Raw genomic sequence first — 19,224 nt, forward strand, 5'->3', positions numbered from 1 at the left:
GGTTTTGTGAGCTTACTCATTTGAAGGTTTTGGTTTATTTTTAACCTTATGTTATTGATTGTTTGTAAAGAGATTTCTGTGTCTGCAGATGTATTTACTATGAAGCTTGCTAACATCTAGATGTTGGTAGAGCTGTGCTATGAAAAAATGTAAGCAAAAATGTACTTAATAACATCAGTCAAGAAGATCTTCCTCCTTCTGAGTTTTTATCACAGGGTCCTGATAATTCAGGCACTTGCTATTGCCTGACTAGACTATGAAAATGGATATATGCTGGCTGTCCGACTATACATTTGAAATGCTTCAGTGGTTCACTAAACGACAGAATCTCAGGTATTTGGCCTGGAGGATATCGAAGTATGTTGATAAATGTTAGAAATGTGGTTTCTGGTAGACTAAACCTGGAAGAACCCACCACTCTAGTCAGGGTAAGGAAGTAATACACCCAAGATAACCCCTGCCACTTGGTAGCTTGGCAGAGCAGTCAGGTTTATAACAGAGCCAATGTGTAAAGTGTTTGCGCAACACACACACCAGTGACAAACTAGACACAACACAAAAAGAGACTCCAAACAATGGTATATAAAAATATACTCTGTATTATACATAAAACACATTAGACCACAATCACATAAATCACTTTGCCACTAGGCAATTGTCATAGTAAGGTATAGACCATAAATCACTTTTCCAACTAGGCAATTGTCATAATATCACAGGGAGGGCAGTAACATAAAGACATATGTATATTGTTCATATCATAAGAACATATTATGCTTAACATCACAGGTAGTGCGATAAACCAAATACTCATAGGTTACAAACATCATGAAAATTACTGTGTGGGATAGGCCAAATACATTAGATCATCATTACTTTATATACCATGCAGTATCTGAGATGGGTACTTGTCATCCTATCATTGCCAGTTGTAATACAACATACTCAAGATATTAGGGCATAGAACTATAGTAATTAGATCATGCATGAATCACTAGTCCTTACTGCACAGAGTTGCCAAAAATACTGCTATAAAGGACTCCCCAGCTACCACTGTACAGGAGTCCAAATGTCACCACGGACGAAAAGGTTGCAGCTTCCCTGCACTCCTACAACTAGTTGTACTTAGATTTGGTGGGTGCTTAGAAAACACTCCTTAGTAATTTCATCAGGCTCCTCAGGCCGGGGAGGCAATTGCGGCCACAAGGCACCCCGTCCTTGCAGACATAGTGAAAGGCAGGTGCCCTCAAACACGAGGTGCAGCTGCTGCCGGCCCAGGAGATGCAGTAACTTTACCAGGGGAATTGGGAGCCTCCATCAAGGCCTTCCCCCAGAAAGTCACAAGAAATAAAATGCCCCCTAAGGTTCGAAAAGGAACCGCGGCTGCACACATGGGCTCAGTCCGCTGACACAAATGAGGTGGGGGGCCTGGCCACACCACTCAGGTTGAGGGGCTAGCTGTGCCCCTTGTAGGTCCAAACTCACCAGGACCACCTCACCAGGACAACTCTTGGTCACGCCCTGTTCTCTTCAACAAGAGCCACTGTCGACAGGTGCTCTTCGATGTGGGAGGCGGTCGAATGGGGCCGCAAGGCTCTGGTTCCTTCTGGGTGGGGCTGGTTGGAGCCCACGAGGCTCCGGCTTCCTCCAGCGATTGGGCTGGTTGAGGCCCGCAAGGCTCCAGTTTACTCCGGCAGTTGGGCCCCCCTCCCTCTGGCGTCGGCATTGCCCAAGCAACGCAGAGGAACTTCCAGCCAGGATTCCTCACTGTCTGCGCACCGCAATACTTTGAAGCCTGGGGCCACATAGCAGAGCCCCGGCTGCAGATTTAAAAAATGCAGGAATGACAGGCCAACAGGGAGAGGAAGAGCGCTTCCTTCACCTCAGCTCTCCCCTCCTGTTGCTCAAAAAGAAACAACCTACGAGGAAGGTCCAACACTACACGCGCTACAGGGCAAACTAAAGCCCTCTTCATGCGCTTTCATTTGAGATTGGAAGGGGCAGGACACAGCGCTTGCCACACTCTGTTTGCCCAATGTAGGACAGTACAGTCCTTTCTTCTGCTCTAGACAGGAGCAACAGTTTCTCCAGCCCTCCTCCCAGGCAGGCTACTTGGTTTGAAGTCTTTGATTTCCCTGAGACTTCCAACAGGAGACCAGCACACACAAGCCCTTGGAGATTCCCTTCACAAGCAGGATACCACAGCAGGGCAAAAAGAGTCAGTCCTTTTCCTCCACCAAAGACAGAAGCAGCAACTACAGGCCAACCCACACCTCACTCAGAAAAGGCAGCACTCCTCACAGTCCTTCTTCTATACTTTTTGGCAGGGTCCTCTTGTTTCTTGAAGTAATCTAAAGTCCTGGGGTTTTAGGTCTAGTACTTATACCCCATTTTGTCATTGTTCTCTTTGTGACAAGGGTCTCTAAATCCATGTCAAAATCAGTCCTGCCCTCTCTGTTGCAGCATGACAACAGGGGGCGGAAACAACATTGTGAAAAGGAGAAACAGCCTATTCAGGTTCAAGCAAAACTCCTCCCACCACTCTAAATGCAGACCTGGTCTACTCAGTCCAGGTATGAGTCACCCAGGCAAGGCAGGGCACACCTCAACCCCCCCTGTGACTGTGTGGAGTGAAAGCACATCCCCAGCTCCTGTCAATCCAACACCAGGCGCTAAATACGCAGTCAGAGGCACACAGAATGGTAAAGTAAGAGTAAGAAAAGGCCCACTTTCTTAAAGTGGCATTTTCAAACACACAATTTAAAAAACACCTTTACCAAAAGGTGTGTTAAAAATGAGTTAACAGAGCCTAAACTCCATTTTTCTATCTTCTTCCTATTGAAAGTTACACATGTAGAAAGGTTACAGTGCAGCCCCAATGATAAGCCTATGGGACAGACTGCCTTTCAATAGTTATCACGACATGTCACACACACTAGTGCAGGTCCTACCTTTCACATACTCTGCACACTGCCCATGGAGGTACCTTGGGCCTAATTTAGGGGTGCCTTACATGTAAGGAAAGAAAAGGTTTGGGCCTAGCAAGTGGGTGCACTTGCCAAGCTACTTGGCAGTTTAAAACTGCGCGTGCAGACACTGCAGTGGCAGGTCTAAAATATATTTACAGGGCTAGTCATGTGGGTGGCACAACCAGTGCTGTAAGCCCTCTAGTAACATTTGATTTACAGGCCCAGGCACACACTGTGCACTTTACTAGGGACTTATCAGGAAATCAAATATGCCAATCATGGATAACCAATCATATTACAATTTATACAGAGAGCATATGCACTTTAGCACTGATCAGTAGTGGTAAAGTGCCCAGAATCCTGCTACTTAGTCCATAGGCCCCATCGGAATTTCCGCAGGGAACGTGAAATGTTTTTTTTAAACATCTTATTGTTAGGTTTGCAGCAATTCAGTCATACATAAATACACCAAGGAAGTCTTATACATTGTCAATTATAATGGACATTGCATTCGTATTGTTGACTATGTCCACTGTTGGCAATTTGACACTTATCCATTCCAGGTGACAATAGATACTTCCACTCTGAGGATGGGGGAAGCTATTGACATGATAGTGGGGGCAGTACATGTACTTACTCTGTAGATATTCTATTTGCCCCAAACCCTCTTCCAGTATGTGCCATTTTAGAAAAAAGTTCTACCACTCCAATTGCCTTGTATTGAAAAGCTTTTTAATGTTTTGAGCATTTTCTACGGAACTGTGAGATGATTTAACTGACTGTAAAGGTGGTGTGATGGTTCACAGTGGAGGGTTGAGTCACTTTGTGGCCTTCGAAGGAAAATGCTCTCAGCACCAAGATGAATTTGTTAAGATCGGGCGGGAAAGAGTAATTTAGGTTGGTCAAACCCTAACGGTTTTGTGAGAAGTCCATTTCTGGGGTGTTTACTAATTTTGCAGTACTGGAGGTGAAATGTTTAGAACCAGCAATTTGTGGGCTTGCTATTGTTTGTTAATGACGTCAGGTATGCCCTTTTAGTAGTTTCCCAGTAAACATAGTTGAATTTCTGCATTTGGTAGATACATAGGGAAACACGTTTTTCATCTACTTCAGAGGTACCTACAAGAAAGCCACCTACCACGGCTTGAGAGTCTGCATCATAGCAAAGAGATATAGAGCTAGCCTAGGTGGAGGATGCAATGAATTCCCTTCCTTCTGGCAAGGCAGCAGGTGAGGATACTATCCCGCTTGAGTTCCATAAAAATGTAGGGATACTCTGGCACCTGTTTTCATGGAATTAATCACTTACATCACTATTGGGGGTGATGCCCCACCTCTTGGAGTGTTATTAATGTAAAGGTATTCCCCAAGAAGGGAAAACCGCTTGAGGAAATAGGCTTGTATCACCCAATATCTTTGATTAACTCTGATGCCCAATTTTTTAGAACAAGTTTGGCCTCACGCCTGGCCCCTCTTATCCACCAGCTAGTCTCTGACCAACAGCATGGGTTTGCACCTGGTAGAGATACCGTGGCCCATATTAATACATTTATTGCAGCCCTTGACGTATCTGGTATATTAAACAAACACATAGGGATGTTCATGCTTGGCGCCAAGAAGGTTTTTGACAGAGTAGCCTGGGAAGCACTTTGGCTTACTATGTCAACATTTGGTCTCCGTTCCCGGTTCATCTCCTTGGTACAGCAATTTTTATAAAAAAACGGTAGCAACAGTCTAGCTGAACGGCATCTCATCAGCCCTCTATATTGAGGCTTTTTTATAAGGCATTTACTGCAGAATGCAGGGATCTTCACAGTGTGTCTCAACGGCATGGAACTTATGCTGAGTGCGTACGTAGATGACATTGCTGTTTTTTCTGCCAATCCTGTTGTCGCGTAGATGACATTGCTGTTTTTTCTGCCAATCCTGTTGTCGCTATAGCCAGTATTACTCGAGAAGCTGAGCTTTTTGGTTCTTTTTCAGGTTACAAGTTAAACCTAGCTAAGACTCAGACAGTCCTAATTTTCACCCTGATACCATGCCTATATCTCTAGGGGCTACTAAGACAGCTACATATCTAGATGTCCATCTTAGCAGCCAAGTAGAGGATGTTATCACCTTGAATTATGCCGCTTCTTAAAACTGTTTCAGCTAAACTGCGTAGTTGGCATTGGTTTCCCCTCAGTATATTTGGAAATTGTAACATAATTAAAATTAACATACTGCCGAAATTTCCATATCTATACTGCTCAATTCCTTTGTTGGTTCCACGGTCTTTCTTTAAGTGCTTAGACAGCGCCATAGGCAGTTTTATTTGGGGGTATAGATGAGCTAGGAGGGCCCTCAGGTTCATCAAATTATGTTATAAACAAGGGGACTTTAAGCTCCCAGACTTTAAGCTTTATTTTTGGACTGCTTTTATCGGGCGGATCCAGAGCTTGCTTAATGGGCTTGATGCAGGTCCGTCTTCACTGTCCTACAAGCTAGCTTGTGGACCTTCCATTGGGTTCGCATTATATAAGACCTCCGATCCTAACTACTACAAGCGTGTCAGATTCAAGGTAGTCAAGGATATCATTAGGATCTGGCAAGATATCTGTAAGGAATACTCTTTGCCCTCGCTGAATCAGTATATGGTGTTATGGGGCAATTCAACGCTTCCTGATATATTTCAGGATCATGTCGAAAGAGTATGTCAGCGTAAGGGCATTAACCGATTAGGACAACTGTATGATGGGCAGGGATTTCGATCCCAAAAGATGAGTTTGGGCTCTCGCATGGTACCTTTTTTAAAAATCTACAAGTAAGAGACTATTTCCCACGGTGACAGAAGTTATCAGATTTGCCATCCCACTCGGAAATACTGTCAGATATAGATGCGAGCCTCGGCAGAGGCACTATCAGCGCAGCTTATCAGAAATTTCTCGCAGTAGCTTGTAATGATACCCTGTAGATTTCCGTAAAATTAAGTTGGCTTCTCATAATTGATATAACAGCAGAGGAAATACAGGAGGCAATGGGTACATTAGATCGAGTAGGATGCTCTGTTAATTTGAAATTACAACAGCACCGGACAATCTTCATGTTGTACTTCAAACCAGAGCTTATTTTTAAGTGGGAAATATCCCAACCCTCTGCGAAATCGTACTGCCCAAAATGTCAGCTCTCTGCTGCAGACTTAAGGCACATGTTTATTGACTGCCCAAGGCTAAATACATTTTGGAATGATGTTTCCTCTATCCTTACACTGCACCTCAGTTGTGACTTCCAGCTCACTGAAAATGAAATCTTTCTTGGGATTAAACAATAGGTAGCTAGTCGTGAGAGCTCATTAGCCACCATTATCATTGCATGTGCCCGTTTATGTATCGCAAGAGCCTAGATAAATACTATCAGCCCAAATGCCAATGAAGTCTGGGCTGTACTTAGACAGGTGTACGAGTTGGAATCAGCTCTAGCCAAAGTCAGAGGTCCCTGCTCCTGGTTAAAATTTAGAAAGATCTGGTATAGCTTCCAATGGGATTCATTTTGTATTGCCATTGTATCATGTGCACCTTGACGTTTCTCCCCGCAATATAGCTGTTTTTCTCTCCTTCTCCATCTCTTCTCCTTACTTTCCAATCAGACTTTTTTATTCTTTTTCCTCTTTTTTTCTTGTGTTTTAATTGAGTATTTTTTTTAACTTAGAATCATGTTATTATTTCAAATATGTGTGTGGATCTTATTTTCTTTTGTTTCTTCAGCACTTCATACTTTTGTATTTTTGTCACACCAATGGCTATGGGGAAATAAAATAAACACAATAAAAAAAATGTTTTTTATAATGATATAATAAATCCTGCAGGACATGATATGTGCATATTTTTGGAGTTTATATATGTTTTTGCACCCCCAAAGAAGTTCATGTTTCAACGAAACGCTGTGGCTGTGTTTTGATTTTATACGAAAAAAGAATCAAGATTTGGAAGGAGAAAAAGAAAATATATGAACTTTCAAATACAATTGCACTGCTATGAATTATTATTTTGAGTGCACCACTATGTCTAAAATGATTACATTTATACATTGGTCCCAAAACTTAGCTTTTTAAGAATCGGGGCATGAAAGGTAGGGAATATTACAACGACCAGATAAGAGATAGTATTTCCGTATTTTTATGTATATTACATCATCAGTGCAACATAAAGAAGACTGCTTGCAAAAAGGGATTCTCTACCTGACGTGACAGACTCTCAGCTTGCGACAGGGTGTTAATGGAGGGTAGATCACTGCCCTCCAGGTTACTTCTTCTGGTGCTGATACGATCCCTCTCGTTTTGTACAGCTAAAAAATAACAAAAACATTTAGACGGGAAAATACACAGCGTTTTCATGTAATGCCACTATCATATATGACAACAACCAACTCGAAGTATAGACACAATAAAATGTCAAATGTAACGACCACTGAGCTAAAGCAACACTGCATTCAGAAATCAAAGCTGGCATGGTACAAATGGCACAGGTTGTATCTTCAGACTTTGTAAAGTTCATATTTAGTATAGAGGAACATGGACGAAAAATCATAACACAAAACCAAATAATATGGAACCTCATTCAACATAACTATTAATTTTGTTTAGTTTGTTTAATCTCTTCAGTGCCCATGACGAGATAGTCTCGTCATGGAGCACGGTTGCGCTGTGCCCATGACAAGACTATCTCGTAATGAACCCCACCCACTAGTGCAACGCCCGGCACAGGAGGGGGAAAGGGCGTGGCACTGAAGGGGTTAAGCACTCTTTTATTGATCTATTTACAGTCTGATAGTACATTTCTACAGTTCTAGGTATCGGTTTTTAGTTTGAAGAAACTAAACTGGGTTTGGTAACTGACTCCGTCTTAACCCGTTTACCGCGGCGGTAATTCCGACGCGGTGGGGGGGCATTCCATTGAGTGGGCGGGCCGCGTCAGCCAACGGACGTGCGCAGCCCTACCGAGGTAGTGCTCGCCATGGCCGTTGGCTGACGGGCACAACAAAAGGGTTAAACAAACAAATTGATTCAGGATTTTTAATTAAAGGTCACAAAATATGTTTAACTAAGGAAAAATGAATGGAAGTTGTGTCCAGTGTAATTACAGACTTACATATGCATGCAGAATGAATTGAAAAGCACACTATGTACCCAAGAGTCCGCTTAGAAAAGAGCATTGAGATTAAGAAAAGCAGCCTCTTACCAAGCCATGCACACTTAGGAATTAACCATTCAAAGAATGTTCTAAACACAATATTAGTAATTGGAATGTTGAGCATTCCAATGGAAACTTTTGGCGCAGCAGCGTCCTATAAAAGCTGGTATAGGCCCACTGCTCTCAACATTACAATTCCCTAACAGGCCTTGAAAAATCCTAAAAATGTTACTAGACCTGCAGTTCTAGTGACTTAAATAATCTACTCGACCTAATTATAATGCTCTAGACCCATAAACTGGTTTCAAATTCTGTGATCCTAGGCAAGTATTTTAATTCACTGAGATGCCATTTTCTTCTTTATCACATATGAGAGCACCTTTATATACACAATTTCACTATGTCTGCTGTATAGAAAACTATTTTGTTTGATTTAATAAACTAAACATCAACTCCATATAGAATACAAATCTATCCACATAAAGGATACACATGACCACTGGCTTGCCTCCTAATTCATTAACTGCATTGCATTTACTAAAGCATAAAGTAGCAGCACACTGTAATTTGCACTCAGCAGATTTTACAATGAAATGGAAACAGAATTTGCCACTGACATGTGGTTTATATGTTTTTTAAAATCTATATAGTGTACAATATTCAGAAATAAAGTGTCTGCAAATATTTGTCATTTGTACATCACCAAGTAAAGTATTCTGATTTTCTTTGCTCCTATTTAAATATTTGTTTGCATCACACTTCTAAATTATAAAAAAACGTCCTTCATAATTCCAGTTATATTTTGAAATACTTGTACTATTCATTTTCAAGCAGCTTAAATGTTGCTGGAGAAACAGACATTTTACATCCTTTTGTTTCACAATTCTTGTCAGCTCACTTGACAAAAACCATTAACTGTGATGAATAAGTGAAAGAAATATTAAAACCATTTTCCAGGAATAGAAAGGCAACAATAAGTAAAAAGTCAAACTGATATTTGACTTCTGTCCTTGAGCAGTCAGCAAATGTGTCAAGATAAAAACATGATCTAAAGGCCTCTTAATTGCTCATTCACTTTCTGAATGAACAGAACACCTGCTTCTTCCAGCTTAAGTTTACTCGCCAGTAAGGTCGAGTAAGTGCTAATAATAGCTCGACCTGATTAGAAATTCACTCACCCACTCACAATTGTAAAATCCCACTCGCAATTGCGAGTGGGCGAGTGGATTTTTCGAGGCCTGCCCTAATCCACAGCCTGTCTCTCCCTCTCTCTCTCTCTCTCGCTCTCTCTCTTTCCCCTGCCTTTTCAGAATATGTGGATTAGACAGAGGAAATTGAGAGGCAGATCCAGTGCAACAGGGTACACAGTAAGTCTCCCCCCACCCATCCCGTTGCTCACAGTGCCACTGGAGCTTCGGAAGGAGGGAAGGGAGAACTCTACTCAGATCCTGTCTCCCTTCGTTCTGCCAAATGATGGCAGTGTGATATAGCCGAAATAGAAAGAGGCTGACTGTTGCCCACTTTCACAGCTCTTGCTGTGTGTACTTGTGCTAATAACAGCCAAGCACACACAGCAACATTTGTGAAAGGCCAAAGTCTTTGAGGTATGAGTGGTTGTGAAGCCCTTACGCCTCCCAGACTGTTTTTCACTATGAACATTCTGCCCTCATGGTGTGAAATGTTCTAATAGCCTTTTAGGTCACCATAGTGGGCTATACCGACCATTTAAGGCTGACACACTTGTTATAAGGCTTTGCCTTCAGCTCAGGCCTTTTACACTGAAGCAGGCTATTAAGGGATAATATAGACTGCTATCGAAGGCTATACGGCTATAGTAAGGCACTCTAGGCAGGCCTGCAGTGCTGCTACCTGGGATGCTTTCTCTGTGTCTATGTGCAGTGTATTATTTGCTTAAGTCTCATTAACCTTTTCCCCAAAAATGTGGCCAGGCCAAATTTTTGTCCTTTCTCCCTACATATGTAAGTTTCTAAAGAAACCCAGGGGTTGTGGATTACCCTGGAGAAAACTGAGAAAACAATGAAAATACAGCAATATTTTATATTGTTGTTTGAAAAAATGAAGAAAGTGATGTGCAAAAAAAGTCTGTTTCCTTTCTAAAAATGTAATTTACTGTGCTATGATAATCAGAGATATATAAAAAAAAAAATTCAGAGAAGCAAAAAAATAGTTGATCTTATTTTTGGTTGTTTCTACCTACTTGAGGTTTGTGGAGGACATAGGTGCGAAACCTAAGTTTGAACCCAGACAGTTATACATTTCTGAAAATTAGACTAAATTCTCAATTCAGCAAGGGGTTGTTCATTCATTATTCTTGTTAGGTTCAATGAAGGTTGCAATAATTTAAACCTAAGCGAAACATCTATTAGCTAGGGCACAGAGCAGACAGGCGTAAAGGTCAAAAACACCAAACAAAAAAAATCTCACTCCAAGTTATAACAACAGGGAATGATTTAATGCACAGAATGACACCAACATGGCAACATTCCAATAAGGGGAACTTGAGATATGATTTCTTTTTAGTTTTGCCACCAGGAACACTAGGCCTTGTACCTCCACTTTCTCATCTCACCCATCTTACAATGGCCATGGGATTCCACCTCTGTGATCCCACCAACATACCTTTCTCTGCAAATGAGTCATGGATGATAAAGGTAGCTGGTTGAGACATTCACTTTTTGGGCAGATGTTCCATTAATAGACTAATGTAAATGCGTCCCCTGCACATTATGCAAGCCCACATGTTCAGCTGTATAGAAGCTTTTGACACTGAATTCTCTTTTTTCCTTCAATAAAAATATTTTTCTAATGATTTTCTCAATTTCCCTCACCCACCACATAACAATGGGACTTTCTAGAGCACTTCATAAACTCTGTAAGGCACTCACACTTCAGTCATTCAGGCGTGAGGTATCTGACCAAACAAATGTGGAAAAAATATTATAAAAAATGTGTGGGAATAAACCTGTACTCACTGTATACACTTACCCAATCCTGTGAAACTTCTCTAGGACCATCATCTGGACTAAAATATCTACTCCTCTACATCGCAGTGAAAGGGTTTGTATTGTACACATTTATTCTGTGGAAGAGTTCAATAAAATGACCTTGGGGGTCTCTTCAGGATCCCCTTTGGACCCGCTTCCACACAAAATCTGGAAGGAATTGGCTCCTGAACTCTTTCCGATACTTTGGCAAATCTGTAGTCAATCCATGTCTAGTGGATCTGTGCCGACCTGCTGGAAACAGGCGCTGGTGACACCCCTCTTGAAAAAGCACCGCTTGACCCAGCTTGTCCTAAAAGCTACAGACCCATTTCTCTTTTACCATACCCAGTTAAAATCCTGGAACGATTAGTCAGTAAATCACTCCCAGTTCTTAGAAACTAATAACATTCCGGATGATGTGCAATTTGGTATCCGTCTTGATCAGGGAATGGAGACCGCCCTGCTGACCGTTATGGACAATCTACGAATGCGAGCAGACAAGGGACAGTCAGTTATACTGATTCATCTTGACCTGTCTGCCGCATTCAATACGGTAAACCATGCGGTCCTTCTGTCCAGACTTGAAGAGGTTGGGTTTGTGGGAACTGCCCTGAAGTGGTTTCAATCGTATCTATCTAATAGACAACAGGCAGTAGCCCTCCCCTTTTCGTTCCAGGTTTTCCAACATTTTGCACGGTGTCCCACAAGGATCTGCAATCAGCCCAATATTGTTTAACATCTATATAAGCCCTTTACTTGCTGTTATAAGGACTCACAATATCAATCTTGTAAACTACGCACATGACACTCAACTTATTCTGTCTTTAGAGGGAGATCAATCTGTATCTCTGGAAGACTTTCATGCATGTTTTCTGGACACAGCACTTTGGCTTAGAGAGAATTCTCTTCAATTCAACGCTAGTAAGACAGAGGTCCTGCATTGTGCAGCGGGTAGAATTCCCCCTTTACTCCGGTATGATTTCTGGCCCATTCCCACTGCTACCCCATTGGTTCACAGCAACATGGTAAGCAACCTGGGAGTTATGTTCGACAATAGACTGACCCTTGAATATCATGTGAATAAAACAGCTGGGGGCTGTTTTTCTTTGATTAGAGCATTTCGGAAAATCCTCCCGATGTTCTCAAAACAGGCTAGAATATTGATAGTTAGAAGTACCATCCTCAGTACTGTTTGTTTGTTTTTTGGCGTTATCATGCGTGTTACTTTTACTCTTGGCACCAGCATGGAGACGTGACTATGTCATCCTTACACTGTGCCTATCCTTCTTTACGTGACCTCCCACTGATTTTGCTCCAGGGGGTTTAGAGCAAGCTACGTGTATCGAATTTTACTTGTCTTGCTCATTATCTTTACATGTTACGCTTTGGTTACTTATCAAACAGAACGGATTAATTACAAGCACGATTTGCTCATACGGAGGATTTACTCACTTATTGTATACGCTTTCGTGGATTTTGAACTCAGCAGCTACATTGATTGAAATTCTCTTTCAGAGCATCTTGTACTTTTATTGCCTTGAAAAAGTCATTGTACCCAACATGTACAGACGAAACACGTGTTGGCTGTTATCCTTATTCAACATATACGGAAGAACAATAAAACCAACATCACACTCAGGAGTTTGGTGGATCCTTATTTCATCATTTGGAACTTTTTTGGATATCCTGCTAATTATTTAAGAACTTTCGGAACAATAGCTATTATACTACCACTGGTCTGTGTTATTTGTTTAGTGCGAACGACCTAGTTTTTTACATATGGGAGTGCTGCTCAAGCCAACCTTGTCTGATAACCATCCTCAGTAGGTTGGATTACTGTAACGCTTTGCTGCTGGAGTCTCCAAGATATTTGATTGAGAGACTACAGAGAATACAGATCATGGCAGCTAACTTGGCACTAATGAGACTATGTTTCTCCTCCGCCTCTCAGGCACTCTCAGAGTTGCATTGGCTCCCAATATCGCAAAGGATACAATTCAAGGCACTATTTATAGTGTTTAAAGCTTTGCATGGCGCTGGACCCAAATAACTGCAGGACCAATTTACATGGTATGCCCCTCCCCGAATTCTTCGTTCCTCCTCGGCTAAACTGGTGAAGGTGCCCAGAGTCAGAAAAACTAAATCAGGAGGCAGGGCTTTCAGCACGGCAGCTTCACGTCTCTGGTACAAACTTCCACTTGAGATCAGACAAGTGGATGATCTCTTGCAGTTCAGAAAAAGGGTAAAGACATGGTTCTATCCTAGAGTATGTCCTCTGCCATCTTTTCTTCTGGTAACTGCGCTCCACCTGTATCTACGCTAAGCCAGACATAGGTATCACAGCACCAGGGTACCCATAGGGTGTTAGCTGCGCTTTACAAGTGTTGATAATAATAATGCATATTAAATACATTTGTTTCAATATTTTGAATCAGGTGTTAGTTACTTATAAGAGACATTAAAACCGTTACTAGTTTCTCACTACCAAATGCCTGCAAATGCCTTGTGAGTCCGCCCCTTTGAGAAATCAGTCAGCACTACTGAATTGGGGCATAACAATGCATCTTTATAAATAGATTTGAGAAGTAGAATGCAATTGATCAAACAGAAGAAATATGTCAAGGAATGAAAATATGGATATGTAAAACCATCCGTTCCAGCAAAAGTGATAGTTCGATGAAGCAACGTGGCTGATTCTCAGAGATGTATGTAATTATGTGTGTGTGTTACCCCAGTCCTCAATGTTAATTACACCTGCATATCAAGGCATGAACTAAGGAGCATTTTCTGTGAGTGACGGTGTCTTGCTCCAGGATTAGGTGAGATCTCTACGTGGATGTCTGTGACATGGCACTCTAAACTTGTTATCATGCCACACATGTTATGTTCAATTGTATTAGAGGAAGGGTCTCTCCTTCAATGCACCACTGTTACCCACAGCATACAGGTAGGGTGTGTGATTGAGTGTTCCCAAAGCAGGTACAGTAGCAAAGAAACAGCTCAATCATAGCGCTTGTGTCTAATCCATCCACCACACTGGCAAAATGCACCACAATTGTACCCGAGATGTATATTTACCAACCATGTGATGTTTATCTGTGTAATCAGGAGAGGCTGCTGTGTAGACATAGTGGCGTGGGCTGGGGGGGACAAAGGATGATGGGGAGCTGGGGGAGGGAGCGGAAAAGGATATTAAACATTTAGAAATAAAAGTAACTTATCTTCTGCCTGCTGCCCGACGCTCTGTTCCGTGTCCTCTCCTCGCTGCAGGAGAGGCTCCCAGCCTACGCTGCTTTCATGTTAGAAAGCAGCGTCAGGATTGGCCTGAGCGCTGCAAAGTTGCGCTCCCAGGGAGACTGGGAGCCTCTGCCTGATCTCTCTCCAACCCTTGCAATGCAGCTGGGTTGAAACAGATCAGTGCCTGAGACTGCCGGCCAAACCCACATCTGCACTGATAGCAGTGCTGCTCACCGCTCTCTCTCCTGGCTGACTCGCGATGGCCCCACCCCCGGGACGCAGCAGGGAGAAGTTGAAAAATAAAACGATAATAAACTTGTTTTATTATCGTTATTCAACTTTTGAGGGTGGCAGGGAGGGCGAAGCTCCTGCGCCATAGCGATCTAAATAATTGATGAGGATGATCTGGAATAAGGTGTGCTGTTGACCACATAATCTTTGCCATCTGTTGCTACATGCCTGCTCATTACAGGGTGCAAACCCCCAATGTGTAGTGCAAAGGCATACAGTGGAGCAACTTACAAAGTGGGGCCCTTTTTCCCCTCTTATGGGAAAAAAGATATAAACCACAGGACTATCAAAGGCCAAATACCATTTAGTCATCATCCTGACTGCATGTCTGCATTCACTGATGGCCAGATCCAGCAACATTTTGAAAATCTATGCGGTTGTAGTCATTTGCATTCATCCACACCTTAGAATTCAACATTCTCTCAACTTTCAATGTGCCTCTGGCATACCTACTGCAAAACTATAACTTTCATAATTTCCTTTGCCTCCAATTTCATACCCTACGCTTGCAATCCTCAGTCCCAGGGTGCGGGGATATATGCATCTGCACATTCATTTTTCCTTCACATCGAAGAAATGCCTTTTCATACACTTCACAGTGTATGGGGATTCTTCACCATTTCCTTGTCTCAGTCTAAAGGCACAACTACGCCGAGCATTTTAGGTGAAAACAAACTCATGCGTTTGCAACTTCGTGGATGTTCAACAACTTTGCATTCACCACCTTGATGGCATACCCATAGAAATAAGTATTTCGCCATTAAAATCCAGTTAAGACTGCAGAAATACACCCAACGGTTGCTTTTCCACAATTAGAAGTGCCACATGCGCCAATAAATACACACAGATAATTTCATGAATCAAGATCTGTCATTTGTGAGAGCAAGTCACAGATTCTTCACACTTAAATGTCACTTTGGTGTGCAAATTCTTGTGTTGTTCTGCACTAGGTTTTCACCTTTTCACTGCTTAGCAACTCTCTGAGCACAGGGTTGGTCTACTGACCACCACTGACAGGCATATTCAGAGGATTTTTAGGTCTCGCCTGACCCAGCGCATGCGCTGGTCTGGCGAGGCTTATTGAGAGGGCTCCAAAAAGTGCTACCAGGCCAGCCTAGAGCTACAGTGCATGTGCGCGTGCGCGCGCGCCGCGCTTTACCGCGATTACTTTCACTTTCGCAGCCGCACGGCCGCTTTGAGGTTTGATCATGATCGCGATCACTTTCACTTTCGCGGCTCCACGGCCGCTTTGCACAGCCAATAGGCCTCGCTTTTGGGAACTTATAAGTATTTAGTTATGAAACTGTTGCATGGCTAAACACTTATAAGGTCCCAAAGGCGAGACCTATTGGCTATGCCAATGCTTGTTTTAAGTTTCTTCAGTTTGTCCCACACTTTCCACACAACTGGTAAACTGCATGACTAGGATACAAGATGCAGATAAGTAGACACTTGCTTAGATCACAGTGATTCATCAAGTGGAAGGTGGCTATGACTTTGCTGACCAGTTATGGCACTAAGTTAAGCCTATTAATGACCCTATGTGGACTCACATGTTCCATGTGGCACTTGAAAATAAGACATCACCAGCCACACTCAGTGCTTGAAGGCATACCCGTAGAACAATAGTAGTACGAAAAATAGTAGCTATTTGGCCACCAGCCAATATTTCCCTTTACTTTCCCTCTATTGACTGATAAGAAGTGCAGTTTTTTTAGTTGAGCGCCATTGATCCAAAACATGTGCCTGGACTAGAGGCACTGAGGTAAAACAGGTTTCTCCTTCTGGGCTAGACACAAACAAAATGCCCCGTTGTTAGTTGACTACTTTTATTTTACTGTTCTTTAAACTGAGCTTTGTCCTCAATGTCTATACAACTTTTTCTTTTAATATCAGTGGCTATTTCTATATTTATAGTAAGAACAAAATATAATCCTACATCACCCTGAGTGTGGGTTCGATATCGAAGAAGTCACAAACGCTTCAAAATGTGATCAAAAAAATGAATGAAATTGTTTTTACAACTTATTTACATGCAGATAAAAACACAAGCTGTCCTCCGAATTCCAAAAGTATTTTCAAAATCTACTAAAGTGTGCATAAATCATCTTCAATAATAAATCAGCAGTAGATTCTGCCAAGTTATATGACATAAGCAGGGCCGGCTTTAGCACTGGTGGAGCTCTGTGCGACAAAGTTTTTTGGCGCCCCCCCCCCACCAATGACCACCTCCGCCACAGATTCCCTCATTACCACCATTTGATAGTGCCCCTCAAGTCTCCATAGCCACTGTCTCTTAGAATAATTTTGTTTTATAGCGCTTCTCAGAACACTTTACATCACACACACATTGCACAGAGAGAATCATACATGTGTAAATGAGTGTATAGAACATGTTACATAAGACAGAGGACAACAGGGTGTAGGAGTCAAATGTCATCCATTCTGGTAGGCAGTATAGTTTAAGAGTGCTTGGTCTGGAAAAACACAAATTCAGAATTTAAAATGTTACACCAATGTTAGGGTTTTTCTTTAATAAAAAGAATGTACTCCTACCTAAATGAACCCTTTTTGCAATAGTATGATAAAGAAAGACTGGGCAAATAAACACATAGCTCTAGTACATTCCTTGCAGTTTGCATGCAGCTCTTTGATGGCAATATATTAGGATGTTAACTTATAAACTGCAAGTAACAAAAGTATCTCTCATACACAAAAGCGGTAACCCATTGACCAATTTATATTATGTGATCTTTGTGATCTGAATGGGACATGTTCTTTGCAGCAGGAATATTAATCCTCTGCACTATGAGTAAAAATGTCTTAGACAAAGCTCCAGTCCCTCTCCAGGAAGAACATTAATCAAATGAGTTATCTTGACATTTTTATTGCTGGAACTAGGAACGCAGCACCAGGTGTTTTTAAAACAATGAACATGGAGCCCCACCCCAAGTCAGCGTCGGTGCAATGGCACCGATCGCACCGCCCTAGAGTCGGCCCTGGACATAAGACAGAATGAAGGTATGCAACATGCACACCAACGTCACGATAGGTTGTCAGGCTGCTGCCTGTGCTGGCTAGCATAGACCCCAGACAGACCCCCGGCTCACTCAGATCCTCTCTCTTTGGGAGGGTTTTTATTGTTTTTGGTTCTAGTTTTTCTGGCAGATCTTTGGACTTCATGAGCCCCAGTATTTTCCGTTTCTAGCCAGGGTTTCAAAGTCTTGACCTTTGTGCGAGGGTGGGTGGCATGACTGCCATTAAATCCACAAATCCAATGGAATGGGGTGGTGTCCACAACACAGGGGGGCTGTCATTGAGGGAACAGTAACCCTCACCAGGAAGTGAGGAAACACAATGTATATCCTTGGAGGTTCAGGCATAGATTTATTTTAAATGAATAATCAGAAGGTGGTAGCAGTGTGTTATTCTACACTATAGTCTGTTAGTTTATTTGTACGGCACACTTACGCCAATGGTATCCCCTCAAACCCCTGGGGGTATCTGGAGGGTGAATAGTCATGATGATGTGATGTATCCAGCAGGCAGGTATCTGTAAGTGGGGTGGTGGGCCTGTTCCCTGAGTGTCTGTCATTCCATGTGTCCCAGTTTATATTTGTGTCATTTACATCATCTGTATTTGTGTCAGGTATCTCAGGTATTCTGTTCAATGTCTCTATCAACCATTCGCCTTCATGTTCTCTCATTGTCAATGTGTGTGCCTCGTGTTAACAGCTGTATCGCTTTCCAAGTGTCTTTGTGTGTCCAAGCCTCGGTGTCAAAGTGCCTCCCATTATTTGTGCCTGTTTCACCTTGTCTCAATATCTCCCTTTTCAAGTGACTTTTATGAATCTGAAAAAACAAAGAAAAATGGCAAAAAATGTTTAACCATCCTAATTTTGAATGCTAGATATTACAGACACTGCAGCAACACACACATTGCTGTTTACAAAAACAATTGAACAACTTCATTAAAAAAATCTTGACATGGTGTTTTAGTCCAGGCCTAACAGTACATGTGGTTACTGGAACAATCGCACCCCACAGCATCAGGAGACACAAACACATACACACAACAAACCACCAGCAAACTCAAACCAACGCAACATAAATATATATAACCAATAGGTCTCGCCTTTGGGACCTTATAAGTGTTTAGTTATCCAGTACAATATCCTTGGTGCAACAACATCAACTGTTGCATGGCTAAACATTTATAAGCTACAAGGTTTAGCCATGCAACAGCTGATGTTGTTGCACCAAGGATATTGTGCTGCAAAACTAAATACTTATAAGATCCCAAAAGCGAGACCTATTGGCTATGCCAATGCTTTTTTATTATTTTAGTCTACACACCCCATGGATTCTGAAACGCCCAAGCTTTGAGTATTTACTCTTTCCTGCTTGGCAGGGTCTGAGAGAAAGCAGCCTCTGCTCGAGCAGTTTATATCTGTTTTCCTGTTTGTGCCAGGGTGGGAGTGCACACAATGGAGAGATGGCTATCCGTCTGAGGAAGTCTGCCTCCCGCTACATGAGGGAAAGGCTGGGTGTCTG

General features: G+C 42.2%; 1 protein-coding gene across 6 annotated transcripts in view; it reads right to left on the reverse strand.

Moving 5' to 3' along the window:
• The window catches only part of HNF4G (hepatocyte nuclear factor 4 gamma), a 514,515-nt gene that overhangs the window by 69,526 nt on the left and 425,765 nt on the right, over positions 1-19,224 (reverse strand). For all 6 annotated transcript variants that reach the window (XM_085605410.1, XM_085605412.1, XM_085605413.1 and 3 more), the window contains one exon: positions 7,186-7,292. In XM_085605410.1, the coding sequence (XP_085461536.1) occupies positions 7,186-7,292 (107 nt within the window). The remainder of the gene's footprint in view (positions 1-7,185; positions 7,293-19,224) is intronic.

The sequence above is a fragment of the Triturus cristatus genome, chromosome 5_1, assembly GCF_964204655.1.
Source record: "Triturus cristatus chromosome 5_1, aTriCri1.1, whole genome shotgun sequence".
Taxonomy (NCBI): domain Eukaryota; kingdom Metazoa; phylum Chordata; class Amphibia; order Caudata; family Salamandridae; genus Triturus; species Triturus cristatus.